Source organism: Anolis sagrei, chromosome X (assembly GCF_037176765.1).
Source record: "Anolis sagrei isolate rAnoSag1 chromosome X, rAnoSag1.mat, whole genome shotgun sequence".
NCBI classification, from domain to species: Eukaryota; Metazoa; Chordata; class Lepidosauria; order Squamata; family Dactyloidae; genus Anolis; species Anolis sagrei.
This window is the reverse complement of record NC_090034.1, coordinates 70,927,309-70,950,305: the sequence shown is the minus strand read 5'-3', so window position 1 is coordinate 70,950,305 and position 22,997 is coordinate 70,927,309. Positions and strand designations below refer to the sequence as shown.

At 44.4% G+C, this 22,997-nt stretch overlaps 1 protein-coding gene across 1 annotated transcript in view; it reads left to right on the top strand.

Annotated features, from left to right (window-relative positions):
- Window positions 1-1,128: 1,128 nt before the first annotated feature.
- Window positions 1,129-22,997, top strand: part of LOC132781453 (angiopoietin-2-like) — a 51,978-nt gene continuing 30,109 nt past the window's right edge. Inside the window, exon 1 of the mRNA XM_067473711.1 lies at window positions 1,129-1,741. Within this exon, the coding sequence (XP_067329812.1) occupies window positions 1,433-1,741 (309 nt within the window). The 5' untranslated portion in view covers window positions 1,129-1,432. The remainder of the gene's footprint in view (window positions 1,742-22,997) is intronic.

Genomic DNA, 22,997 nt, shown 5'->3' with positions numbered 1-22,997 from the left:
AGGATTGTCTTCCAAGATCAGTGTACTGCCGGTGGGTACGTAGGTGACTGTGGAGCCCTATTGTTGATCTTCATCTTCTCCTGCAGTGAGGGCATTGGTTTCCAGGTGGAAGACGGTCCCGGTCGGGGTTGGCTTGACGCGTCTTCCTCTTGGCACATTTCTCTCTTTCGCCCTCCATTCATGCCTCTTCAAATTCTGCAGCACTGCTGGTCACAGCTGACCTCCAGCTGGAGCGCTCAAGGGCCAGGGCTTCCCAGTTCTCAGTGTCTATGCCAGGGTTTTTAAGGTTGGCTTTGAGCCCATCTTTAAATCTCTTTTCCTGTCCACCAACATTTTGTTTTCCGTTCTTGAGTTCGGAGTAGAGCAACTGCTTTGGGAGATGGTGGTCGGGGATCCAGACAATGTGGCCGGTCCAGCAGAGTTGATGGTGGAGGACCATCGCTTCAATGCTGGTGGTCTTTGCTTCTTCCAGTATGCTCACATTTGTTCACCTGTCTTCCCAAGAGATTTGCAGGATTTTTCAGAGGCAACGCTGATGGAATCATTCTAGGAGTTGCATGTGACGTCTGTAGGTAATCCACATCTCGCAGGTATATAGCAGGGTTGGAAGGACAATAGCTTTATAAACAAGCACCTTGGTATCCCTACGGATGTCCCGGTCCTCAAACACTCTGTGCTTCATTCAGGGGTCACGTTGTGTCCATTTGGGACATACTTCAGTTCCCTGCTCAGTTAAAGAAACCCACTCAGTGACCTTGAGCAAGTGACACACTTTCAGCCTCCAAAAAACATGGTAGGATCACTTAAGGTCACCATAGGTCAGAAATGACCTGAAGGTACACAGTAACAAACAATCTAAGTACAATATTAGGTTCTTTTGCATTCCCAAAAGGGATTCCTTTCCATATTCTCACATTATCACTGAAGCGAAACTGCAAAATACTCCTCTGGGGTTTTTGGGAAGACCAACACTGTTTCTGCCAAGCTGGCCAGGAGAACTTGAGAGTGTGCTGGAGCAAACAAAGCAGAAAGATCTGACCTCAGAGTGTACATTCTTGTGGCCTCATTATCTCATCAGAAGCAGAACTTGACTCAGCAAACATCCTTAAATGAAGCCTGACCATGTTCCAGAAACCTGCTGAGGCCAAGACAGCGTGGAGTGGGATGGGACGAGAGCAGGGAGACGGTGGGAGGGTTTATCAAACGTAATCTTAAAACTTCCAGCAGCTGTCCAGCGAATGTGAGCCAGAGAACTGAGAAAGTAGTCATAGGGACTTTCCTTCTCACATAAACAGCATTCTTGAAACCTTCAGTCCTAGCCTGAGAGCTGTCCGAACACCCCTAGTTGGAGGAACTGGTCCAGAAGATAACGGTGTGGGGTTGAAACTGGCAGACAAGATTTTTCTCTCTCTTTCTAAGGCAGGACTGCAATATGGGTGGCTGGTGGTCATCGGGATCTTTCTTCTTCCTTGTATGGGCAGGGATCGATCTAGGGGCTTTGGGGCTTGGTCCCAAAGGGAAGGATGCTGCAGAACGGATCCAGCACCGGGTGCAACAGGGTTCCTGCACCTATACGTTCCTGTTGCCAGAGGTGGGCAGCTGTGACTCCTCTGCTGCTGATTACCAGGTTTCCAACTCTCTCCAAAGAGATGCCCCATCTGTCTCTGAAGCCAAGTGGCCAGTAAAGAGGCTTCAGCAGCTGGAAGACATCATGGAGAACAACACACAGTGGCTGCAGAAGGTAAGAGCAAGGGTGGGCTTGTGGCAGCAAGAGGATTTGTGACACTTTTGCCTCAGTGCTTGAGCACTAAACCAGGAGCATCTAAGGCTGTTCTTGCAGAAAAATATATCACTAGGAGAGTATGGAACCAAGACATCTGAACAGGAGGGGCTCTGTGCCTCTTTCATGGTCATTGCTTAGTGTAGGGTTTCTCAACCTTCCTAATGTTGTGACCAGAGGTGGCCCTAGGTAATTTTCCACGGTAAGCAAACAGTATTTTGGCCCCCACCCCCACCCCCAACCAATCATTGATATATATTTTCTGTTTGTCGTGGGAGTTCTGTGTGCCATATTTGGTTCAATTCCATCATTGGTGGAGTTCAGAATGCTCTTTGATTGTAGGTGAACTATACATCCCAGTAACTACACTTGCCGCACTTGCTCCCTTGCCTGGCCTGCTTTGGGTCCAGAGGCCTGAAGACCCCAGCGTGTGCACCAAAAGTCACCTCTTCTCCTGACTTTCTCCTCAGCCATTGGGACCGAGAGAGAGAGAGAGAGAGAGAGAGAGAGAGACAGAGGTGGAGATGCCCACCTTTCCTGAAGGTAGGCGCAAAAACAAAGGAGGGAGCAGAGGTGGGAGATACCTCCAGCTGGAGGGGTTCTCTCTCTCTCTCTCTCTTGGTCCCAATGGCTGAAGAGAAAGTCAGGAGAAGAGGCGACTTTTGGTGCGCAAATTTGGCACAAATACACAATACGCCCAATTTGAATACTCGTGGGGTTGTGGGGGGTTGATTTTGTCATTTGGGAGTTGTAGTTGCTGGGATTTACAGTTCATCTACAATCAAACCGCATTCCGAACTCCACCAACGATGGAATTGAACCAAACTTGGCACACAGAACCCATGACCAAGAGAAAATACTGGAAGATTTGGTGGGCATTGACCTTGAGTTTTGGAGTTGTAGTTCACCTACATGCCGGGAGCACTGTGGACTCAAGCAATGATGGATCTGGACCAAACTTGGCACAAATACTCAATATGCTCAAATGAGAACACTGATGGAGTTTGGGGGAAATAGACCTTGACATTTCGGAGTTGTCATTGCTGGGATGTATAGTTCACCTACGATCAAAGAGCATTCTGAACCCCACCAACGAAAGAATTAGGCCAAACTTCCCATACATGATGAACAGAAAATACTGTGTTTTCTGATGGTCTTTCCCAATCCCTGCCGAGAGTTGGGCACATGCCTTCTTTGGAGGCAATAAGGAATTATGCTTCCATTGCATCGACTGGACTTTAGTCTCAGGATGGACCCAGCTTTCATCCTCTGTGATCGGTCTGCTGAAAAAGTCCTCCTGGTTTCCATTGCAATTAACAGGCTCCATTAACAATGGTTAATGGAGCCTGGGAGCATTTGAGTCATTCCTGCTTCTGCAAAGGTGTGAGCAGCCGAGGACGTGGCGAGCGGTCAGTTTCCAAAATGGTGACCTCCACTCACCAGATGGTGTGTTCATCAATCGCAGAGTGGGGTCGCCCTGGAGTTGGAGCTGTTTCCACCGAAGTCTGACCATATTTGAATTGACGATGCCAGTCCTTGACTACATCATATGAGGGGGAATCATCACCATAAACCTCTTTAATCTCATTGTACGTATCCTTTGGTGTGCGGCCTTTCAAGGAAAGGAACTTGAGGACTGCTATGTATTCCACTGGGTCCATTCTCAAACCTCACACCACTTCAGCACCTGTAAAATCAAGACTGTTTTCAGTTCTGAGTTGTAAATTGGCACATAACTTATAGAGACTTATATCATTACACATGTGCAGTATCAGCATCCTGTGATAAATAGAAGTGGGTCAGGGAAAATATTTAATGAATGCCCCTCGTACACTCTGCCTTTCACATTCATATTCTTGACAGACTACAGCTCTAAAATGTGCTGGTCTCCAGCTTTACATACACACACATTGTCCTCCAACTGGTATTAAATACGTTTGTTATGTATGTTCTAAAGCATCACTCTATGAATGACTTTGAGCAAATCACACAGTTGAGGGCAATGGCAAACCCCTTCTGGACAAACCATGCCAAAAAGAAACCCATGATGGGTTCACTTTTGGGTTGCCATGCCTCAGAAAGGACCTGGAGGCACATAACAACAACAAATGGAATATTATGTAGAAGTCCATATCTGTGAATATATTGGGACAACATTCCCAGGATTGCAGACATGCAGTTTTTTCATTATTGTGTACAATTGGGAGCTTTGGAAACAGGGTCACTAACTGGCCAGGGATCAACTGACTTGACCAGCATTTCTGCCTCCTGGCCAGTTTCCAGACCAGAAAAAATGTAAACGCAAAGAGAGGAGTGGGGGAAGGAAAAGAGCTTTCTTTCACTTTTTTCTGTAATGTAGCTGTGGAGAAAGTAGAGGGAGAACAAACAAACAAAAATTGCACCCTACAAAGAAGCTTGGACTCATCCTCAAAGCCATCCTTTGCAATGTTTAATTATACTTTAAAGCAGCGTTTCTCAACCTGGGGGTCAGGGCCCCTGGAGGGGTCACAAGAGGGTGTTACAATATTTTCTGTTGGTCATGGGGGTTCTGTGTGGGAAGTTTGGCCCAATTTTATCACTGGTAGAGTTCGGAATGCTCTTTGATTGTAGCTGAACTATAAATCCCCGCAATTACAACTTTCAAATTACAAAAGCAATCTTCCCCCAACCCCACCAGTATTCAAATTTGGGTGTGTTGGGTATTTGTGCCAAATTTGGTCCAGTGATTGAAAAAAGATCCTGCATACCAGATATTTACATAATGATTCCTAACAGTAGCAAAATTACAGTTATGAAGTAGCAACAAAAACCATTTTATGGTAGGTGGTCACCACATCATGAGGAAATGTATTAAGGGGTCGCACCATTAGGAAGGCTGAGAACCACTACTCTGAAGCCACTTTGAGTCTCCTTTGTGGAGAGAAAAAGCAGTGTATTATTATTATTATTATTATTATTATTATTATTATTATAGTTTGGGTTTTGTTTATGCATTTTGAAGGTAAATTATCCTTTGGTTGCTAAGACGTTTGCTTTTTTCAGGTGAGAAAACGCACTCTGTAGAAAGGAAACTGTCAGGGTTTTTTAAATAGAAGTGATTGCAAACCCTGGTTTGTATTGTCTTTATTCACTGTACATTGTCTTCTTGTTGTTGTTGTTCACCGCCCCGAGTCGCCTCCGGGCTGAGAGGGGCGGTCAATAAATGCAAGAAATAAATAAATAAAATAAATAATAATATATAAAAACTCACTTGGGGGGGAAAGGCAAAGATCAATGTCATATGTGTGGATCTAGGAGAGAAACCAACCTGGGGTGAAACAGTTGGAGGGGCCTTCTCTGTGGTGGCCCCTCGGCTGTGGAACGCCCTTCCCTTGGACATTAGATCAGCTCCTACGTTAATGGTGTTTCGGAGAAAACTAAAAACCTGGCTGTTTGAACAGGCATTCGGATAAACAGTGCAATGAATACGATGAATATAGGAACGGAATTATAGACGACGAATTGGATCATGATTCTAGTTACGAGATGTTAATGTGTTGTTATTGATGTGTCATTACTTTGTATATTATGCTCTTAATGGTTTTTAAATTGTATATTGTTATGATTGTCTTTTTGCTCTTGTTGTGAACCACGTTGAGTCACCTACGGGCGACAACGACTCAAACGCCTACGACTCAAATAAATAAATAAATAAATGTTCCATACGCAGACTAGTTAAGAAAGAAATCCAGATGGAAAGATCACACCTGAGCTCAAGTCTCCAGTCTTCCCATGGTTGAAAGTCATCAATGACTGGTTGACTGAAAATCCTATGAATCTATCTCTAGTCACTGAATACATGCAAACGGAAGGTGGTGGAGAGTTGGATCCACTCCTGGTATTACAGTAGAGTCTCGCTTATCCAACATAAATAGACTGGCAGAATGTTGGATAAGTGAAAATGTTGGATAATAAGGAGGAATTAAGGAAAAACCTATTAAACATCAAATTACGTTATGATTTTACAAATTAAGCACCAAAACATCATGCTTTACAACAAATCAACAAAAAAAAAGCAGTCCAATACACAGTAATATTATCTAGTAATTACTGTATTTACGAATTTAGCACCAAAACATTACAATGTATTGAAACAACTGTGTATATGAGCTGAAGGAAAACTGTCCTGGCTAATACAGAACATTGGATGAGCAAAGGTTGGATAAGCGAGACTCTACTGTAGTTTCAAAATTAAGTGAACTCTTAAAGGGCAATTCCTAAGCCTTTAAGGAGATTCAGCACCTCGGAAAGCTCCTTGACAGTTCAGATAGACATCTAGGGCCTTCCACACAGCCCTATATCCCAGAATATCAAGGCAGAAAATCCCAGAATATCCATTTTGAACTGAGTTATCTGATTCCAAACTGCAATATATTACAGTTCAAAGCAGATAATGTTGGATTTTATTCAGCTTTGTGGAAGGGACACCTTGATTGGAAACCATTGATGAGTGTCATAATTTTGAGATTACTGTTTCAGATCTACCAGTCCAGTTATTGCCTGTCATGTGATCTTTTCAGTACAAAAATGTTTATTGTGTTTGGCAGAGATATTTTAGCCTGAAAAAGGTACACCTGGAATGGGGAATGCATGTCTCTCCAGATGCCGATACTCCTTCTATTATGTCTCTTCATCAACCATATTGGTAGGTGTTGATCGGTCTAGAGAGCAAGATGGTCTTCTGTTTCCCCAATCCTGAATTTTTTTTAAAAAAACAACTCTTCTGTACTTTTGTTATCCTCTTGTTCATACTGGACAGTTAACGTCTTATGGATGGCCACCACATCTTCACAGTACAATAATGTTAGTTCTCAAGTTGCTCCATCATTAGTAATTCAAAATGTTTTCCAAAACAGATCATCCCAGTCCAAAACAAAACACATAACTATAGCCCAGTGATTCTCAAGGAGGTGTCAGTATTTTCTGTTGCTCATGGGGGTTCTGTGTGGGAAGTTTGGCCCAATTCTATTGTTGGTAGAGTTCAGAATGCTCTTTGATTGTAGTTGAACTATACATCCCAGCAACAACAACTCCCAAATATCAAGTCTATTTTCCCCAAACTCCACCAGTGTCCACATTTGGGCCTATTGAGTATTCACCCCAAGTTTGGTCCAGATCCAGCATTATTTGAGTCCACAGTACTCTCTGGATGTAGGTTAACTACAACTCCAAAACTCAACATCAATGTCCACCAAACCCTTCCAGTATTTTCTGTTGGTCATGGGAGTTCTGTGTGCCAAGTTTGATTCAATTCCATCATTGGTGGAGTTCAGAATGCTCTTTGATTCTAGGTTAACTTTAAATCACAGCAACTACAACTTCCAAATGACAAAATCAAACCCACCAGTATTCAAATTGGGGCATATCGGGTATTGTGCCAAATTTGGTCCAGTGAATGAAAATACATCCTGCATATCAGATATTTACATTACAATTCATAACAGTAGCAAAATTACAGTTATAAAGTGGCAATGAAAATAATTTTATGGCTGCAGGTCACCACAACATGAGGAAATGTATTAAGGAGTCACGGCATTCAACGAATAGTTGAATAGTGAAGCAAAACACAGGTGAATCCAGTTGATTCAATGCCTCCATTTCAGTTGGTACCACCTAAAGCACAAATGGTTGATTGATTCAACCAAAGAAATCATTGCTCCGAGTCTGCAAGAGCTGTTGATGACTGGGACCCTTGGAGGGCTCTTATTCATAGGGTCGCCATAAGTCGGATTGATGGCTGGATTGATGGCAAATAACGTCAACTTAAGTTGGGTCTAAGAAAGGAATTGAGGACCTTTTAAAATGGTTACATATAAGGAACTTGACTAAAAAGTGAATACATCAATTGTACAACTACCAAAAAAATTACAACTGCATGCATAAGAAAATGTACACAGGTTCATGACATGAATAGCTTTCAAGCCACTGTTTTTGGCATTTCAATTCTCTTTCCCCTCAGTATTTATAGTTCTCACCCTGACTAAAGCATGGGCATACTTATCTTCCAACAATGGTAAGATCTCATGCATAAAATGAATAATCCCATGAAAACTAATGCCAGAAGGAAATTGGTTCGTCTTCAATGAGCCACAAAGCTCTTTCATGGTTTCCCTGGAACAGACTAACATGGCTGGTCATCTAGAAATAGCTTATTTTGACGGATTGAATTGGTGTTAAAGGCACAAGAGCAAGTCACGTCCATTTATGACTCATCAGCTGGCAACCTTAATCTGAAACAGTGGCGGACATGACTCAAGGGCACATAGAATATTGACCACAGTGACTTTTCTGCTTATTACCTCCATCTGCTTTCTAACAATTGAGCAAGACTAGGCCATTTCCCCCACAATGAGTCTGCTTATGACTTCCTGTCACTCTCCAAGAATGCCATGTCTTTTTTTGGTTCTCCCGTTCTTAAAATAACAGCACAACCCGCTTATCGGTTTATGCACATGACGAATACTGGCAGGATGGAGTCTGGAAGGAGCAGAAGGAGGAAAAGAGGAGAGTATTTTGAGGGATAGGATTGTACATACTGTTCTTCCTCTGGTTTCAGGCTATTAAATATGCATTTTATGAAATGCCGGGCCTCCTGCTGTGTTACCTGAAGACAGTGGTGTACAATCTTTTTTGGCCACAAGAGCAACACTGGACATATGTTAGGACCTGAGAGCTGCACATGTGTCTGCATGTATACACAACATATATTTATTATTATTTATTTATTTAGAGCTTTTATAACCCGGTCTTCTCGACCTCCGAAGAGGGACTCAGGCTGGTTCACAACAGAAGATTCATAATATGGTTCAAACAGAAGGCAATAATATAAAAACATCACAACCTCATAATACACTAATCCATAAAATACATTAAAATACAATCATATAATTACATAAGGCCAGGTCATCAGAATGAAATCACAATTCATCACCATCCGTCAGTGTAGTCAAGAATTATTGACTCAATCATCAAATGCCATATTCCAAAGCCAAGATTTCACCAGCTTTCTAAAAGTCAGGAGAGAAGGGCCAGATCTAATCTCCAGTGGGAGAGAGTTCCAGAGCCGAGGGGCCACCACCGAGAAGGCCCTGTCCCTCGTCCCCACCAGACGCGATTGCGAGGGTGGTGGGACCGAGAGCAGGGCCCCTCCAGAAGATCTTAACAACCTTGATGGTTCATAGGGGAGAATCCGTTTGGACAGGCAAACTGGGCCGGAGTCATTTAGGGATTTATAGGTCAACACCAGCACTTTGAATTGTGCTCGGAAGCTAATTGGAAGCCAGTGGAGCAGGCGCAACAGAAGAGTAGTATGCTCCCTGTACCCTGCTCCTGTTAGTAATCTGGCTGCCGCTCGTTGGACCAATTGCAGCTTCCGGGCAGTCTTCAGAGGCAACCCCACGTAGAGAGCGTTGCAGTAGTCTATACGGGATGTAACCACAGCATGGACTACCATGGCCAAGTCAGACTTCCCAAGGTATGGGCGTAGCTGGCGCACAAGCTTTAATTGTGCAAAAGCTCCCCTGACCACCACCGAAACCTGGGGTTCCAGGCTCAGCGATGAGTCCAGGATCACTCCCAAACTGCGAACGTGCGCCTTCAGGGGGAGTGTAACCCCATCAAGCACAGGCTGTAAACCTATGCCCTGTTCAGCCTTTCGACTGACCAGGAGTACCTCTGTCTTGTCTGGATTTAGTTTCAATCTGCTGGCCCTCATCCAGTCCATTACAGTGGCCAAGCACCGGTTCAGGACTTGAACAGCCTCCTTAGTAGCAGGTGGGAAGGAGTAACAGAGTTGAACATCATCTGCGTACAGATGACACCGGACCCTGAAACACCAGATGATCTCTCCCAACGGCTTCATGTATATGTTGAACAGCATAGGGGACAGTACTGAGGCCTGTGGAACTCCACAGTACAATAGCCGCGGGGTCGAGCAGGAGTCCCCTAGCAACACCTTCTGGGAGCAACCCTTGAGGAAGGACTGGAGCCACTGCAAAGCAGTACCCCCGAGGCCCATTCCCGCGAGGCGTCTCAGAAGGATACCGTGGTTGACGGTATCGAAGGCCGATGAGAGGTCTAGCAGAACCAACAGGGACACACTCCCCCTGTCCAGTTCCCAGCAAAGATCATCCACTAAGGTGACCAAGGCTGTCTCAGTACCATGTCCCAGCCTAAAGCCACACTGCGCATGGCTTAGTTAGATAATAATCATTTGCATTTTGTCCTTTATGCACAAAGTAGCTGCCTGAGTGACCAATTGTCCCTAATCTCTTCTGGGAGAAAGTCTGCTATAGAGTAGCATTAGGAGCCCTTTTAAAGAGCCACATAACATCCTAGTAAAGATGCTCAACCATTGGCAGCTGCATGGAACCTACTGTCTCGTATCCCAGAGCAAAAACACCACTGTCCTTAAACACCACACCAGTATAGTAAAATCAGCAAGCGGTTTATTGAAGAATATACGTAAGCAAAGCAATAAAAATGATAAAAAAATGTATAGTCCAAAACAGTATTTACAGGGGCGGCTCAACCCATTACGCAAAGTAAGCATTTGCAGTATAGTTGATTTTGCCCAGGGGCGCTCTTGAGCTCTTGGGGGAAAATAGACCTTGACATAGGAGAGTTGTAGTTACTGGGATGTATAGTTCACCTACAATCAAAGAGCATTCTGAACTCCACCAATATCAGTGATTTGGGGGGGGGGGGGCTAAATACTGTTTGCTTACCGTTGAAAATTACCTAGGGCCGCCTCTGAGTATTTACCAAAGGTAATAAATAGTCCATCAACTTAAGGGTACAAAGGTAAAAAACCACATGATCCAAAGAAGCAAACTCCAAAAGAACAAGACAGCATAGAGATCCAATACCCAGAACAAGAACCTGGCAAAACTTGAAACATGAAATTAGAAATCCACTTGGAAACAAGACCATTATGAAAATTCAACGTTGACCAGACTGAGCTAAAATCCTTTCCTCATCTCACATAAAACTTTTCTTGTCCCATGAACCGAAAGGAAAACATTCTGTTTGCCTTTACAACCCAGATAAGGGTTACTTATCTCTCTTTTTAAGCAGACGGGCTGACCTTCGGCGATCTTGAGACCTTGGTCTTCTATCTTTGAACTCATTAAATTCTGCACCTGACAAATCATCCTCAGAAGACAGTTTCTCAGAGGAAGGCTGCTGTGGGCCTCCTTCAGAAATTTGACCTTGAGAATCTATAGGAGAAGTACTCTGTTCATGGAAAACCTGGGGCCTCTCAGCAAAGCCTGGACTTGACTCAGGCCCAGGAAAAGCCTCATCCCCATTGACATCAGACAATGGAACCAGGGAACCAGGGAAGCAAAAGGATTATTTAATGACTGCAGTTCTTAACTTTTCTTCTTGTGTTCCTTTCTGACTGATGCCAACCCTACGTTGAACCCTTTGTGGAGATTTCTTGGGAAAGGGTTTTCCATGGCTTTTCTTCTGAAGTTGAGAGAGTGTGACTTGCCCAAGGTCACCCACTGGATTTCCAGGGATTCAAACCCTGCTGGTTTTGACCTACAAAACCCTTTACGGCTCCGGCCCAGCGTACCTGTCCGAACGTATCTCCTTCTACGTCCCACCTCGGAGTCTAAGATCTGCTGAGGGGGCCCTGCTTTCGGCCCCACCTTTATCACAAGCGAGACTGGTGGGGACGAGGGACAGGGCCTTCTCGGTGGTGGCCCCTCGCCTGTGGAATGCGCTCCCCGGGGAAATTAGGACATCAACATCCCTCCTCTCCTTCAGAAGGAAGCTAAAGACCTGGATGTGGGACCAGGCCTTCGGGTAAGCTGGCAGATGGACAAAGACAACCAATAATGACCAGAGTAGGAAAGGACAATGACGATGCTAAATGGTTTATCGACTTGGATTTGGTGAACATTGACCACAAGATGTTTTTATTGATGCTAGTATACTGTTGATTGTTTTAATTAGTTATAACTGTGATATTATATGGTAATTTGTGTATCGTATATTGTATTGTATTTTGTAATTGTTAGGCAACTAGGGGGTTGAGAAGGGCGGGGTAGAAGCACCCCAAATAAATAAATAAATAAATTCTCCCACAATCCTAGCTTAACAATAAAAACACTAAACAGCAGAGAGGAAACAACCAGGCACATCTTAACACCTCTCAACAAAAGATTTTCCCAGGCTCAGCCAGACCTTCAAATGCTAATGAAGGTGGTCAGTTGAAACATTCACACCTAGCTCCAGCAGAGAAGAGCTCTTTGCCCCACCCCAGCCATTCCACAGATATATAAACCCATTGTCCTAATTCCAACAGACCTCACTACCTCTGAGGATGCTTGCCATAGATGCAGGCGAAACGTCAGGAGAAATGCCTCTAGAACATGGCCCTATAGCCCGAAAAAACCCACAAGAACCTAATAAAAACACTACTCCGCATTTGCTCAGAAAGGTTTGGCACCAGCTGGGCCTTGTGAGATTTCGATGTCCCTAATGTCCAGTTGACTGTGGATTTTACAAACATATTTCAAATTTATGTGCCATGTTCTCTGGCAAACGGATGGTGCCCAAAGGAACGTTCAATCATAATAAGACAAATGCCCGTAATAAAATGCTAAGCAGAATAAAAATATACTTTAGAAGCAGAAACCTCTGGAAAGCCAGCCAAAAGATGTCAGGGGAAAAAATGCTAGTTGAAAGAAACTTGGTCCAGCTGCCTTGAGTGAATATGGAATGCTGTCTGAAAGAGCCACGTTTTGACAAAATGCTGGCAAACAGCAGCAAAGATGTGGCCAGGAGAGATTTCTCAGACTCAACACACTGCTGAGGGCGAGAACCACAGTGCAAAAGGTACAGAGCTGTCTTATTGTAGTTCTGGCATCCTCTAAAGGTGGCAAATGGGTCACTTTTGTGGCCAAGCTAAGAGAAGTCCTTAGGAGAACAGATAATTTCCAATGCAGGCTGACCTCAGACGACATCCAGTTGTGGAGGTCACTGTGAGCTATGGAGGCATGAATGTATTTCTGGTCTGTGTCGTTTTGCACGTAATCAGCCGTAAGTCAATTTAATTTCATCCCGTTTCTACATCTGTTTGCATTTTTAAACACATAATTCACATTACTTTTGCATTCAGTTTCCCATAACATATGCAGCTTTGTATGCCATTTTCTCCCATTTACACATTTTTGCAGATTTTAGGTCACAATTCCTTGTATGGCCCGGTCAGCACATTATGGCTGTTTTGTTGCTTGCCTCCAGGATTTTCAATTAACCATGAAGCTAGGAAGGGGTTGCTATAAGAATTCCATATAGTTTCCAACTATCCCAATTTAACTACGATCATCCCACTAATGAACGTATCTCCTCACTTTTTCAGTTGCTTTTAAAATGTCCCAACTTCGTACTTCTCCACTCATAGAATCAAAGAGTTGGAAGAGACCTCATGGGCCATCCAGTCCAACCCCCTTCTGCCAAGAAGCAGGAATATTGCATTCAAATCGCCCCTGACAAATGGCCATCCAGCCTCTGTTTAAAAGCTTCCAAAGAAGGAGCCTCCACCACACTCCGGGGCAGAGAGTTCCACTGCTGAACGGCTCTCACAGTCAGGAAGTTCTTCCTAATGTTCAGATGGAATCTCCTTTCTTGTAGTTTGAAGCCATTGTTTCACGTCCTCGTCTCCAGGGAAGCAGAAAACAAGCTTGCTCCCTCCTCCCTGTGGCTTCCTCTCACATATTTATACATGGCTATCATATGTCCTTTCAGCCTTCTCTTCTTCAGGCTAAACATGCCCAGCTCTTTAAGCCGCTACTCATAGGGCTTGTTCTCCAGACCCTTGATCATTTTAGTCACCCTCCTCTGGACACATTCCAGCTTGTCAATATCTCTCTTGAATTGTGGTGCCCAGAATTGGACACAATATTCCAGGTGTGGTCTAACCAAAGCGTAATAGAGGGGTAGCATGACTTCCCTAGATCTAGACACTATGCTCCTATTGATGCAGGCCAAAATCCCATTGGCTTTTTTTGCCACCATGTCACATTGTTGGCTCATGTTTAACTTGTTGTCCACGAGGTCTCCAAGATCTTTTTCACACGTACTGCTCTCGAGCCAGGCATTGTCCCCCATTCTGTATTTTTGCATTTCATTTTTTCTGCCTAAGTGGAGTATCTTGCATTTGTCACTGTTGAACTTCATTTTGTTAGTTTTGGCCCATCTCTCTAATCTATCAAGATCATTTTGAATTCTGCTCCTGTCCTCTGGAGTATTGGCTCTCCCTCCCAATTTGGTGTCGTCTGCAAACTTGATGATCCTGCCTTCTAACCCTTCATCTAAGTCATTAATAAAGATGTTGAACAGGACCAGACCCAGGACGAAACCCTGCGGCACTCCACTCGTCACTTCTTTCCAGGATGAAGAGGAAGCATTAGTGAGCACCCTCTGGGTTCGTCCATTTAACCAATCACAGATCCACCTCACCGTAGTTTTGCCTAGCCCACATTGGACTAGTTTGTTTGCCAGAAGGTCATGGGGGACCTTGTCGAAGGCCTTACTGAAATCCAGGTACGCTACATCCACGGCATTCCCCGCATCTATCCTCATTTACCTCCTTGTCCCCAGCTTACTTCAATTGCTGCTAACTGGTTCAAAGTGTAAAAGTAACATGCATTCAATCCATCAGGGGAAGCAGAGAACAGCGGGCAGAAACTGGTTGTTCCCAGTAGACTCAAGCAACAGTAAACCACTATAGCCTCTTCTTGATGGAGTGTTTTTCTTCATTTATAACAGTGGTTCTCAGCCTTCCTAATGCCACGACCCCTTAACACAGTTCCTCATGTAGTGGTGACCCCCAACCATAACATTATTTTCATTGCTACTTCAGAACTGTAATTTTGCTACTTTTATGAATGGAAATGTAAATATCTGATATACAGGATGTATTTTCATTCACTGGACCAAATTTGGCACAAATACCCAATACGCCCCAATTTGAATACTGGTAGGGTTGGGGAATTGATTTTGTCAATTGGAGTTGTAGTTGCTGGGATTTATAGTTACCTTACAATCAAAGAGCATCCTGAACTCCTCCAATGATGGAATTGAACCAACTTGGCACACAAAACCCCATGACCAAGAGAAAATACTGGGTTTGCTGAGCACTGACCTTGAGTTTTGGAGTTGTAGTTCACCTACATCCAGAGAGCACTGTGGACTCAAACAATGATAGATCTGGACCAAACTTGGCACAAATCCTCAATATGCTATAATGTGAATACTGGTGGAGATTGGGGGAAATAGACCTTGACTTTTGGGAGTTGTCATTGCTGGGATTTATAAGGTAAAGTAGATATGCAGATGACACCACTTTGATGGCTGAAAGCAAGGAGCAGAGGAGCCTTCTAATCAAGGTGAAAGAAGAAAGTGCAAAAGCTGGGTTGCAGTTAAACATAAAAAAAACAAGATTATGGTAACAAGAATAGTTGACAACTGGAAAAAAGAGGGAGAAAACGTGGAGGTTGTGACAGACTTTGTATTTCTAGGTGCAAAGATTACTGCAGACGCAGACTGCAGTCAGGAAATCAGGAGACACTTACGTCTTGAGAGGAGAGCAATGACCAATCTTGATAAAATAGAGTAGAGACATGGCAACAAAGATCCGCATAGTTAAAGCATTGGTATTCCCCGTAGTCACCTACGGATGTGAGAGCTGGACCATAGGGAAGGCTGAGCGAAGGAAGATAGATGCTTTTGAACTGTGGTGCTGGAGGAAAGTCCTGAGAGTGCCTTGGATTGCGAGAAGATCCAACCGGTCCATACTTCAGGAAATAAAGCCCGACTGCTCATTGGAGGGAAGAATAGCAGAGGCCAAGATGAAGTTCTTTGGCCACATCATGAGAGGAAAGGAAAGCTTAGAGAAGACAATGATGCTGGGGAAAATGGAAGGAAAAAAGGAAGAGGGGCCGACCAAGGGCAAGATGGATGGATGGTATCCTTGAAGTGACTGGATTGTCCTTGAAGGAGCTGGGGGTAGTGACGACCAACAGGGAGCTCTGGCGTGGACTGGTCCATGAAGTCACGAAGAGTCAGAAATGACTGAACGAATGAACAACAACAAAGTATTTCCCCTGACATTAAGTCTAGTCGTGTCTGACACTGGGAGTTGGTATTCATCCCCGAAGAGTCGCCGTTGTCTGTAGACACCTCCAAGGTCATGTTGCCGGCATGACTACATGGAGCGCCATTACCTTCCCACCACTGGAATGGTACCTATTGATCTACTCACATTTGCATGTTTTAGAACTGCTAGGTTGGAAAAAGCTGGGACTGACAGCAGGAGCTTACACCGCTCCCCGGATTCAAACCTGCAACCTTTCGGTCAACAAGTTCAGTAGCTCAGTGGTTTTACCTACTGCATCACCGGATTTATAGTTCACCTACAATCAAAGAGTATTCTGAACCCCACCAATGATAGAATTGGGCCAAACTTCCCACATAGAACCCCATGACCAACAGAAAATACTAGAGGGATTTGGGAGGAATAGATAGTGATTTAGGAGAGCACTGTGAACCCAAATTTGGCACAAATACCCAATACGCCAAAATTTGAAATGTGACGGCACAAGTGGCGCCACCTATGTGTAGAACTGTTAGTTGCAAGATTTAAACTGTTGTATCATACTTAATCCTGCCTTTTTACCCTGCTTATGTATAGTTGGATTGATTGGTTATTTATAGCAATCAGTGTTGTTTGCACCAGTTGAATTGCTTTTTCAGCTTAATTGTTTGGCTCCACCTCTTCCTGGAGGAGGGGAGTGCTTCCCTTTTTTATTCCACCTTCAGATTTTCTATCAGATGGACGTGAGTAAGAGACTTGGCTCTAAAAGCCCCTGATTAAATTACCTCTCAGCACCCATTCTGAGGTTCTTACCCTTGAGACTTATGCTTCATGTTCAGACCAACCTGAAAGACGTTGGGAAGTCTCAAGCACCTTCAAACCAGTTCTTTTGGCACCAGAGGAAGACCCTGTGTCTTCAAACATAGGCCATCTGGACTGGGGTTGTGAATTGCTCCGGCATTTGCAGCCATTGAGAAAGAGGGTCCTGGAAAAGCTTCTCAGCTTCAAAACCTCTTGGACCCAAGACAACCAGAGACTGTAATGTATATTTTCCTTCACCCCTTTGAAACTTCCAGCTTATTGCCTTAAAGAGATAACTCTTTGTGAACAATAAAACCTATTTTGAGTTATCTACAGTGTTTGGGTCTTTGAGAGTTCCAGTTTCCTAAAGGAGGGCAAGAAGCAATCCCCTGGGGAAAGATGTCACGTCCATGCCTCTTTCACTAAGAGCTATAGCCCTCAGGCGCGACAGCACATGAAAACTGATGGGGTTAGGCAGGATTGATTTTGTCATTCGGCAGTTGTAGTTGCTGAGATTTATAGTTAACCTACAATCAAAGAGCACTCTGAACCCAACCCACAATGGCGCTCCTCCTCCTGATGCTGCTGGGCCACTCTCAGTCCCACATCATGCAGGTGCTCTTCCCCAGCCTCGAAAGAACATGAGCCTCTCTCCAGTCTCGCATGCTCTCCCTCGCCCATGCATGCATACCGTGCTGCCAGGCATTGAAAACACTTCCCACTTGGAGTTTCAGAAACAGCCCTCCCCTTGTCTGAGAGGCCAGCTGAGAGGCTGGCCAATCACAGCAGAGGAGGACTTTTGGTAGAAGGATTTTCCGTCTGTTTCCAAAAAGGAAGAGAAGGACAGGCAGAGAGATCTTCACCCTTCTCTCCCAAAGGGGTGCCTAAAACCATCAGAAATGTGTGTTTTCTGGTGGTCTTTGGCAACCCCTCTGAAACTCCCTCACAACTCCCCCCCAAGGGGTCCCAACCCCCAGGTTGAGAAACACTGCTCTTATCTGTTTATTTATTTACTTACTTACTTACTTTATTTATATACCGCTTTTCTCAGCCCTCAGGCGACTCAAAGCGGTGCAAAGCAAACAATGCACAAGTATCTATAATGACATAGAACAAAAATGTATGTATGTATATCTTATAAGATATACATACATACATTTTTGTTCTATGACTCAAAGCGGTGAACAACATCAATACAAAACATCACGAGACAAGTATAGGGCAAATAAAAACAATTGTAACATAAATCATTAAACATCCGTATAACAATCATTAGCGCCTCAACAGTAAAATCAGAATCCAGTCTCATCATCCATTATTCCGTATTCCTATGTTCAATTACACTGTTTAATCAAATGCTTGTTCGAACAGCCAGGTCTTCACTTTCCTCCGAAACGCCAGCAGGGGGGGCCGATCTGATATCTGCAGGCAGGGCGTTCCACAGCCGAGGGGCCATCACTGAGAAGGCCCTGTCTCTTGTCCCCGCCAAGCACACCTGTGATGCAGGCGGGACAGAGAGCAGGGCCTCCCCAGATGACTTAGTGTCCTAGCCAGTTCATAGGAAGAGATGCGTTCGGAGAGGTAAGTACGGCCAGAACTGTTTAGGGCTTTATAGGCTAACGCCAGCACTTTAAATTGTGCCTGGTAGCAAACTGGCAGCCAGTGGAGCTGGCGCAACAGAGGAGTAGTATTCTCCCTGAGTGCCGCTCCTGTTAGAAACCTGGCTGCCGAATGCTGGACCATTTGAAGCTTCCGAGCAGTCTTCAAAGGCAACCCCACGTAGAGAGTGTTGCAGTAGTCTATATGGGATGTAACCAGAGCGTGGACTACCATGGCCAAGTCAGACTTCCCAAGGTATGGGTGTAGCTGGCGCACAAGTATTAACTGTGCGAATGCTCCCCTGGTCACCGCTGAAACCTGGGTTTCCAGGCTCAGCGATGAGTCCAAGATCACTCCCAAGCTGCGAACCTGCGTCTTCAGGGGGAGTGTAACCCCGTCCAACACAGGATGTAACCAGAGGCGACCCTAGGTAATTTTCAACGGTAAGCAAACAGTATTTTGGCGCCCCTCCCCCCCCCCCCCCCCCCCAAAACCAATCACTGATATATATTATCTGTTCGTCGTGGGAGTTCTGTGTGCCATATTTGCTTCAATTCCATCATTGGTGGAGTTCAGAATGCTCTTTGATTGTAGATGAACTATACATCCCAGTAACTACAACTCACATATGTCAAGGTCTATTTTCCCCCAAGAGCGCCTCAAGAGCGCCCCTGGACAAAATCAAGTATACTGCGAATGCTTACTTTGCGTAATGGTTGAGCCGCCCCTGGCTGTAACCCTATTCCCTGTTCGGCCTTACGTTATGGTCACTGTGGATTCTGAGCTATCCCTTAGCGATCCCTTCCAATGTAGTGCCATCTGCAATTTTTTTAATCCCACCTTCTATTTCATCATCCAAGTCATTTATATAAATGTGTTGAATGACCCTGGGTCCAAGATAGAACCCTGTGGCACCACAATGGTCACTACTCTCAATGGAGGTTGCTCGGCCCCTGACTCCTTTTTCATCTGGGGAATATTTTGTATTCGGAGAGGCACTGATTCAAGCCTGGAATGGGTTCCAAATTCTAAAACATGGGTGGAGGTTGTAGCAAAGACTAACAGAATTACGCATGGTATGAAGAGAGAAGAAGAGAGATTTATTATGACAGGAACTCTAGCGAGGAACCTGGCGGGACAATTGTGTTTGTACGTTTACAGGCCAAATTGTCCACTTAAATTAGAGTGGGAAATGTGTATGAACGGAGAGCATGCAAAGAACTGAAAACAAAAACAGATCCTTCATTTTGTTGAAAGAAGAAATTTCTTTTTTTTTAAAGCAAAATAACAATTGATAAAAGTGTTCATAAGCTGGAAACGTTCCTGCAGAAGACAGAATTCTATGCACCACTTTTGTTTTGGAAGAAAGGAAGAGACAGTAGGGCTTTTTCCCATTAGCAAGAGCATAGTTTCTCATTGCTGTAATGTGCTTGTAAAAATGGTTAATACCTCCACACTATCGAAGCCAAAATGGGGGTAATTGGGAGCATTAACACCAGACATTTGACTTTGCATATTATTGTTGTGTATTGTAGCCAAGTACAATCTCTTGTTCTTGGTTCCTTATCGCAAAAGGAGGTGGGAATGCAGAAAATGGGCAACATTTTGATTTGTGAATTGCAGAACTCTTTCCTCTCCAAACACTTCTCCAAAGCAACGGCACAAAGCAAAGTATCGATGGGGAGATCCCCACAAATCCTGAAATTGATTGCCATAGAATCATAGAGTTGGAAGAGACCTTGTGGGCCATCCAGTCCAACCCCAATCTGCCAAGAAGCAGGAAAATCGCATTCAAAGCACTCCCAACAGATGACCATCCAGCCTCTACTTAAAAGCCTCCAAAGAAGGAGCTTCTACCACACTCCAAGGCAGAGAGTTCTACTGCTGAACAGCTCTCACAGTCAGGAAGTTCTTCCTAATGTTCAGATGGAATCTCCTTTCTTGTAGTTTGAAGCCATTGGTCCACGTCCTAGTCTCCAGGGAAGCAGTAAACAAGCTTGCTTCCTCCTCCCTACGAGTTCCTCTCACTATTTATACATGACTATCATGTCTCCTCTCAGCCTTCACTTCTTCAGGCTAAACATGCCTAGCTCTTTAAGCTGCTCCTCATAGAGCTTGTTCTCCAGATCCTTGATCCTTTGAGACGCCCTCCTCTGAACACACACCAGCTTGTCAACATCTCCCTTCAATTGCAGTGCCCAGAATTGGACACAGTATTTCAGATGTGGCCTGACCAAGGCAGAATAGAGGGGTAGCATGACTTCCCTGGATCTAGACACTAGACTCCAAAGGTGTGCCAAAGGTACTTGGAATTCTCCATCACAGAGCTGTAGTACCGTGGTTCAAAAGGTGGGGGGTAGCTTTCCAACTCCAAAAGCCCAGATTCCAAAGCCATCAGAATCAGATGGGATCAGAATCATCATCAGCAATGTACAAGAGTTGTAGTTTGACAAGCATTCTTTGACAGGCAAGACTAAAGACCTTCCAACTCTTAGCATTGAGCCACAGCAGAAAGTGGTAGCAAACTGGATTAATTGTACAATGTTGATGCACCCTAGAAAGGTAGAGCTACGCTTAAATGCAGTAGAGGATTAGGATGAGAACATGCTTGTAAATAATAATAATAATAATAATAATAATAATAATAATAATTTTTATTTATACCCTGCCACCATCTCCCCTTACATGAGGCCATGCCAGAACAACAAATTACAATAAAATAAAACCACAACACAACCAAAAACACAAACAGTAAACAACATCATAATAAAATAAAACATGTAAATACATAACAATATAAAATTACAATAGGTGCAATCACAATGACAATGGGCGGGCTACATGTAATGATTAAAAGAGAGACTAATTAAAACTAACTAAAACTCGGACTAGGTAAAAAGGGACAGATTATTTGCAGAGGAAGGCTCATTATGGAATCAAGCTTTCCCACAGAGCGGGGGACAACATATACTCCAATGACAGAACGTTGAGGCTAAGCAGTAGTATGGGATTGTATACCTACTCTGCAAAGGCGCAGCAGAAGAGCCAGGTTTTAAGGTCCTTTTTAAAGGTTTCTAGGATAGGGGCTTTCCTAATTTCTCCAGGTAATGAGTTCCAAATTCGGGGGGCCGCAGAGGAGAAAGCTCTCTCCCTTGTGCTTACCAGGCGAGCTTGTGAAACTGGCAGGAGCGAAAGAAGGGCCTCCCCAGATGAATGGAGGGCCCGAGATGGTACGTGGAGGGAGATACGGTCACGAAGGTAGGCGGGTCCCAAACCGTTTAGGGCTTTGTAGGTGATAACTTGCACCTTGAATTGGGACTAGAAAATAAATGATGATGAATCTTCCTTGCAACTGCAGGCAATAATAATAACAACTTGTAACAATTATTATTATTATTATTATTATTATTATTATTATTATTATTTCACATGGACATGATTGTGGGGGGAAACAAAGTATGGGTGTTGCAATCTCAGGTGGCAGCAGAATTGGTGAGAAGCAACTGGAAAAGCTTACAATATATGAGGATTTAAAGATTGAACTGCAAAGACTCTGGTACAAGCCAGGCAAGGTATTCCCAGTGGTGATTGGCACACTGGGTGCAGTGCCTAAAGACCTTGGCTTGCATTTAAAAATAATTGGTGCTGACAAAATTACCATCTGTCAGCTGCAAAAGGCCACCCTATTCAGATTTGCATGCATTATTCGCCAAAACATCACACATTCCTAGACACTTGGGAAGAGTCTGAAGTGTGATCGAATACAAAAGCCAGCATAGCGTTCTCGTTTGCTATGTACTAATCTTGTTGTTTATCAAATCTATATAAATAAAAACGTAATGTTCGTTTGTGGGATTAACAGAACTTAAAAACCACTGGACAAAATGACACCAAATTTGGCAGCAAAACACATTCTAATCCGATCTATGTCTTCCAAACAAAAAAAGCCCGTAAAAAATGAAGAGGAAATAACTTAAAACTCCCCAAAAAGAAAAATGCCTTATAGAGCATGCGCAAAAGCCCCTCTCCCCATTGCGCGAGAAGAATGAAGCACCAATCATTGTGAGAGAAGAGAAGCCTCACCATGGAGTCCCTTTCCATGGGTGGGCCCTCCTTCCTTCCCTCCCTCCCAGTCTCCTTCCTCTCTTTGTCGGCCCCACCAAACACAGACCTCTCCTCCTTCTTTTCGCCCTGGAAAGGTGTGCGGGTGGCTGCTCTGTGTGGACGCTGCTCGCCAGGCTTCACCTTCCCTTGCCTGGGCTCTGACGAGAAGGGAGTTCTGCAGCCCTCAGCCTTGCAGGGCCCGGCGGGGGCAGGAGGCATTTTTCGAGGTGGGCCTTACTCACCCACATTGGCCCCTTCTTTCTGCCTCAGCCGCAGAGTGCTTTCCATATGGCCCTGCCTGCGTGCTCACCCACCAAACAGGGAAGGTGCCCCGCAGCCATGGCAGAAAGGAGAAGAGGTGGCGCTGGGTGAGCGAGGTCTACCTCGAAAAGTGCCTCCCACCTGCCCCACACCCAGCCCAGCAAGACTGGGGGCTACAGCAAGGCTCCCTTACTGCCAGTGCCCCGGCAAGAGGTAGAGAAGGGAAGGAAGGAAAGAGGGAGAGAAGAAAGGAGAGAAAGAGGGCGGGAAAGAAAGAAGGAAAGAGAGAAGGAAGTATGGAAGCAA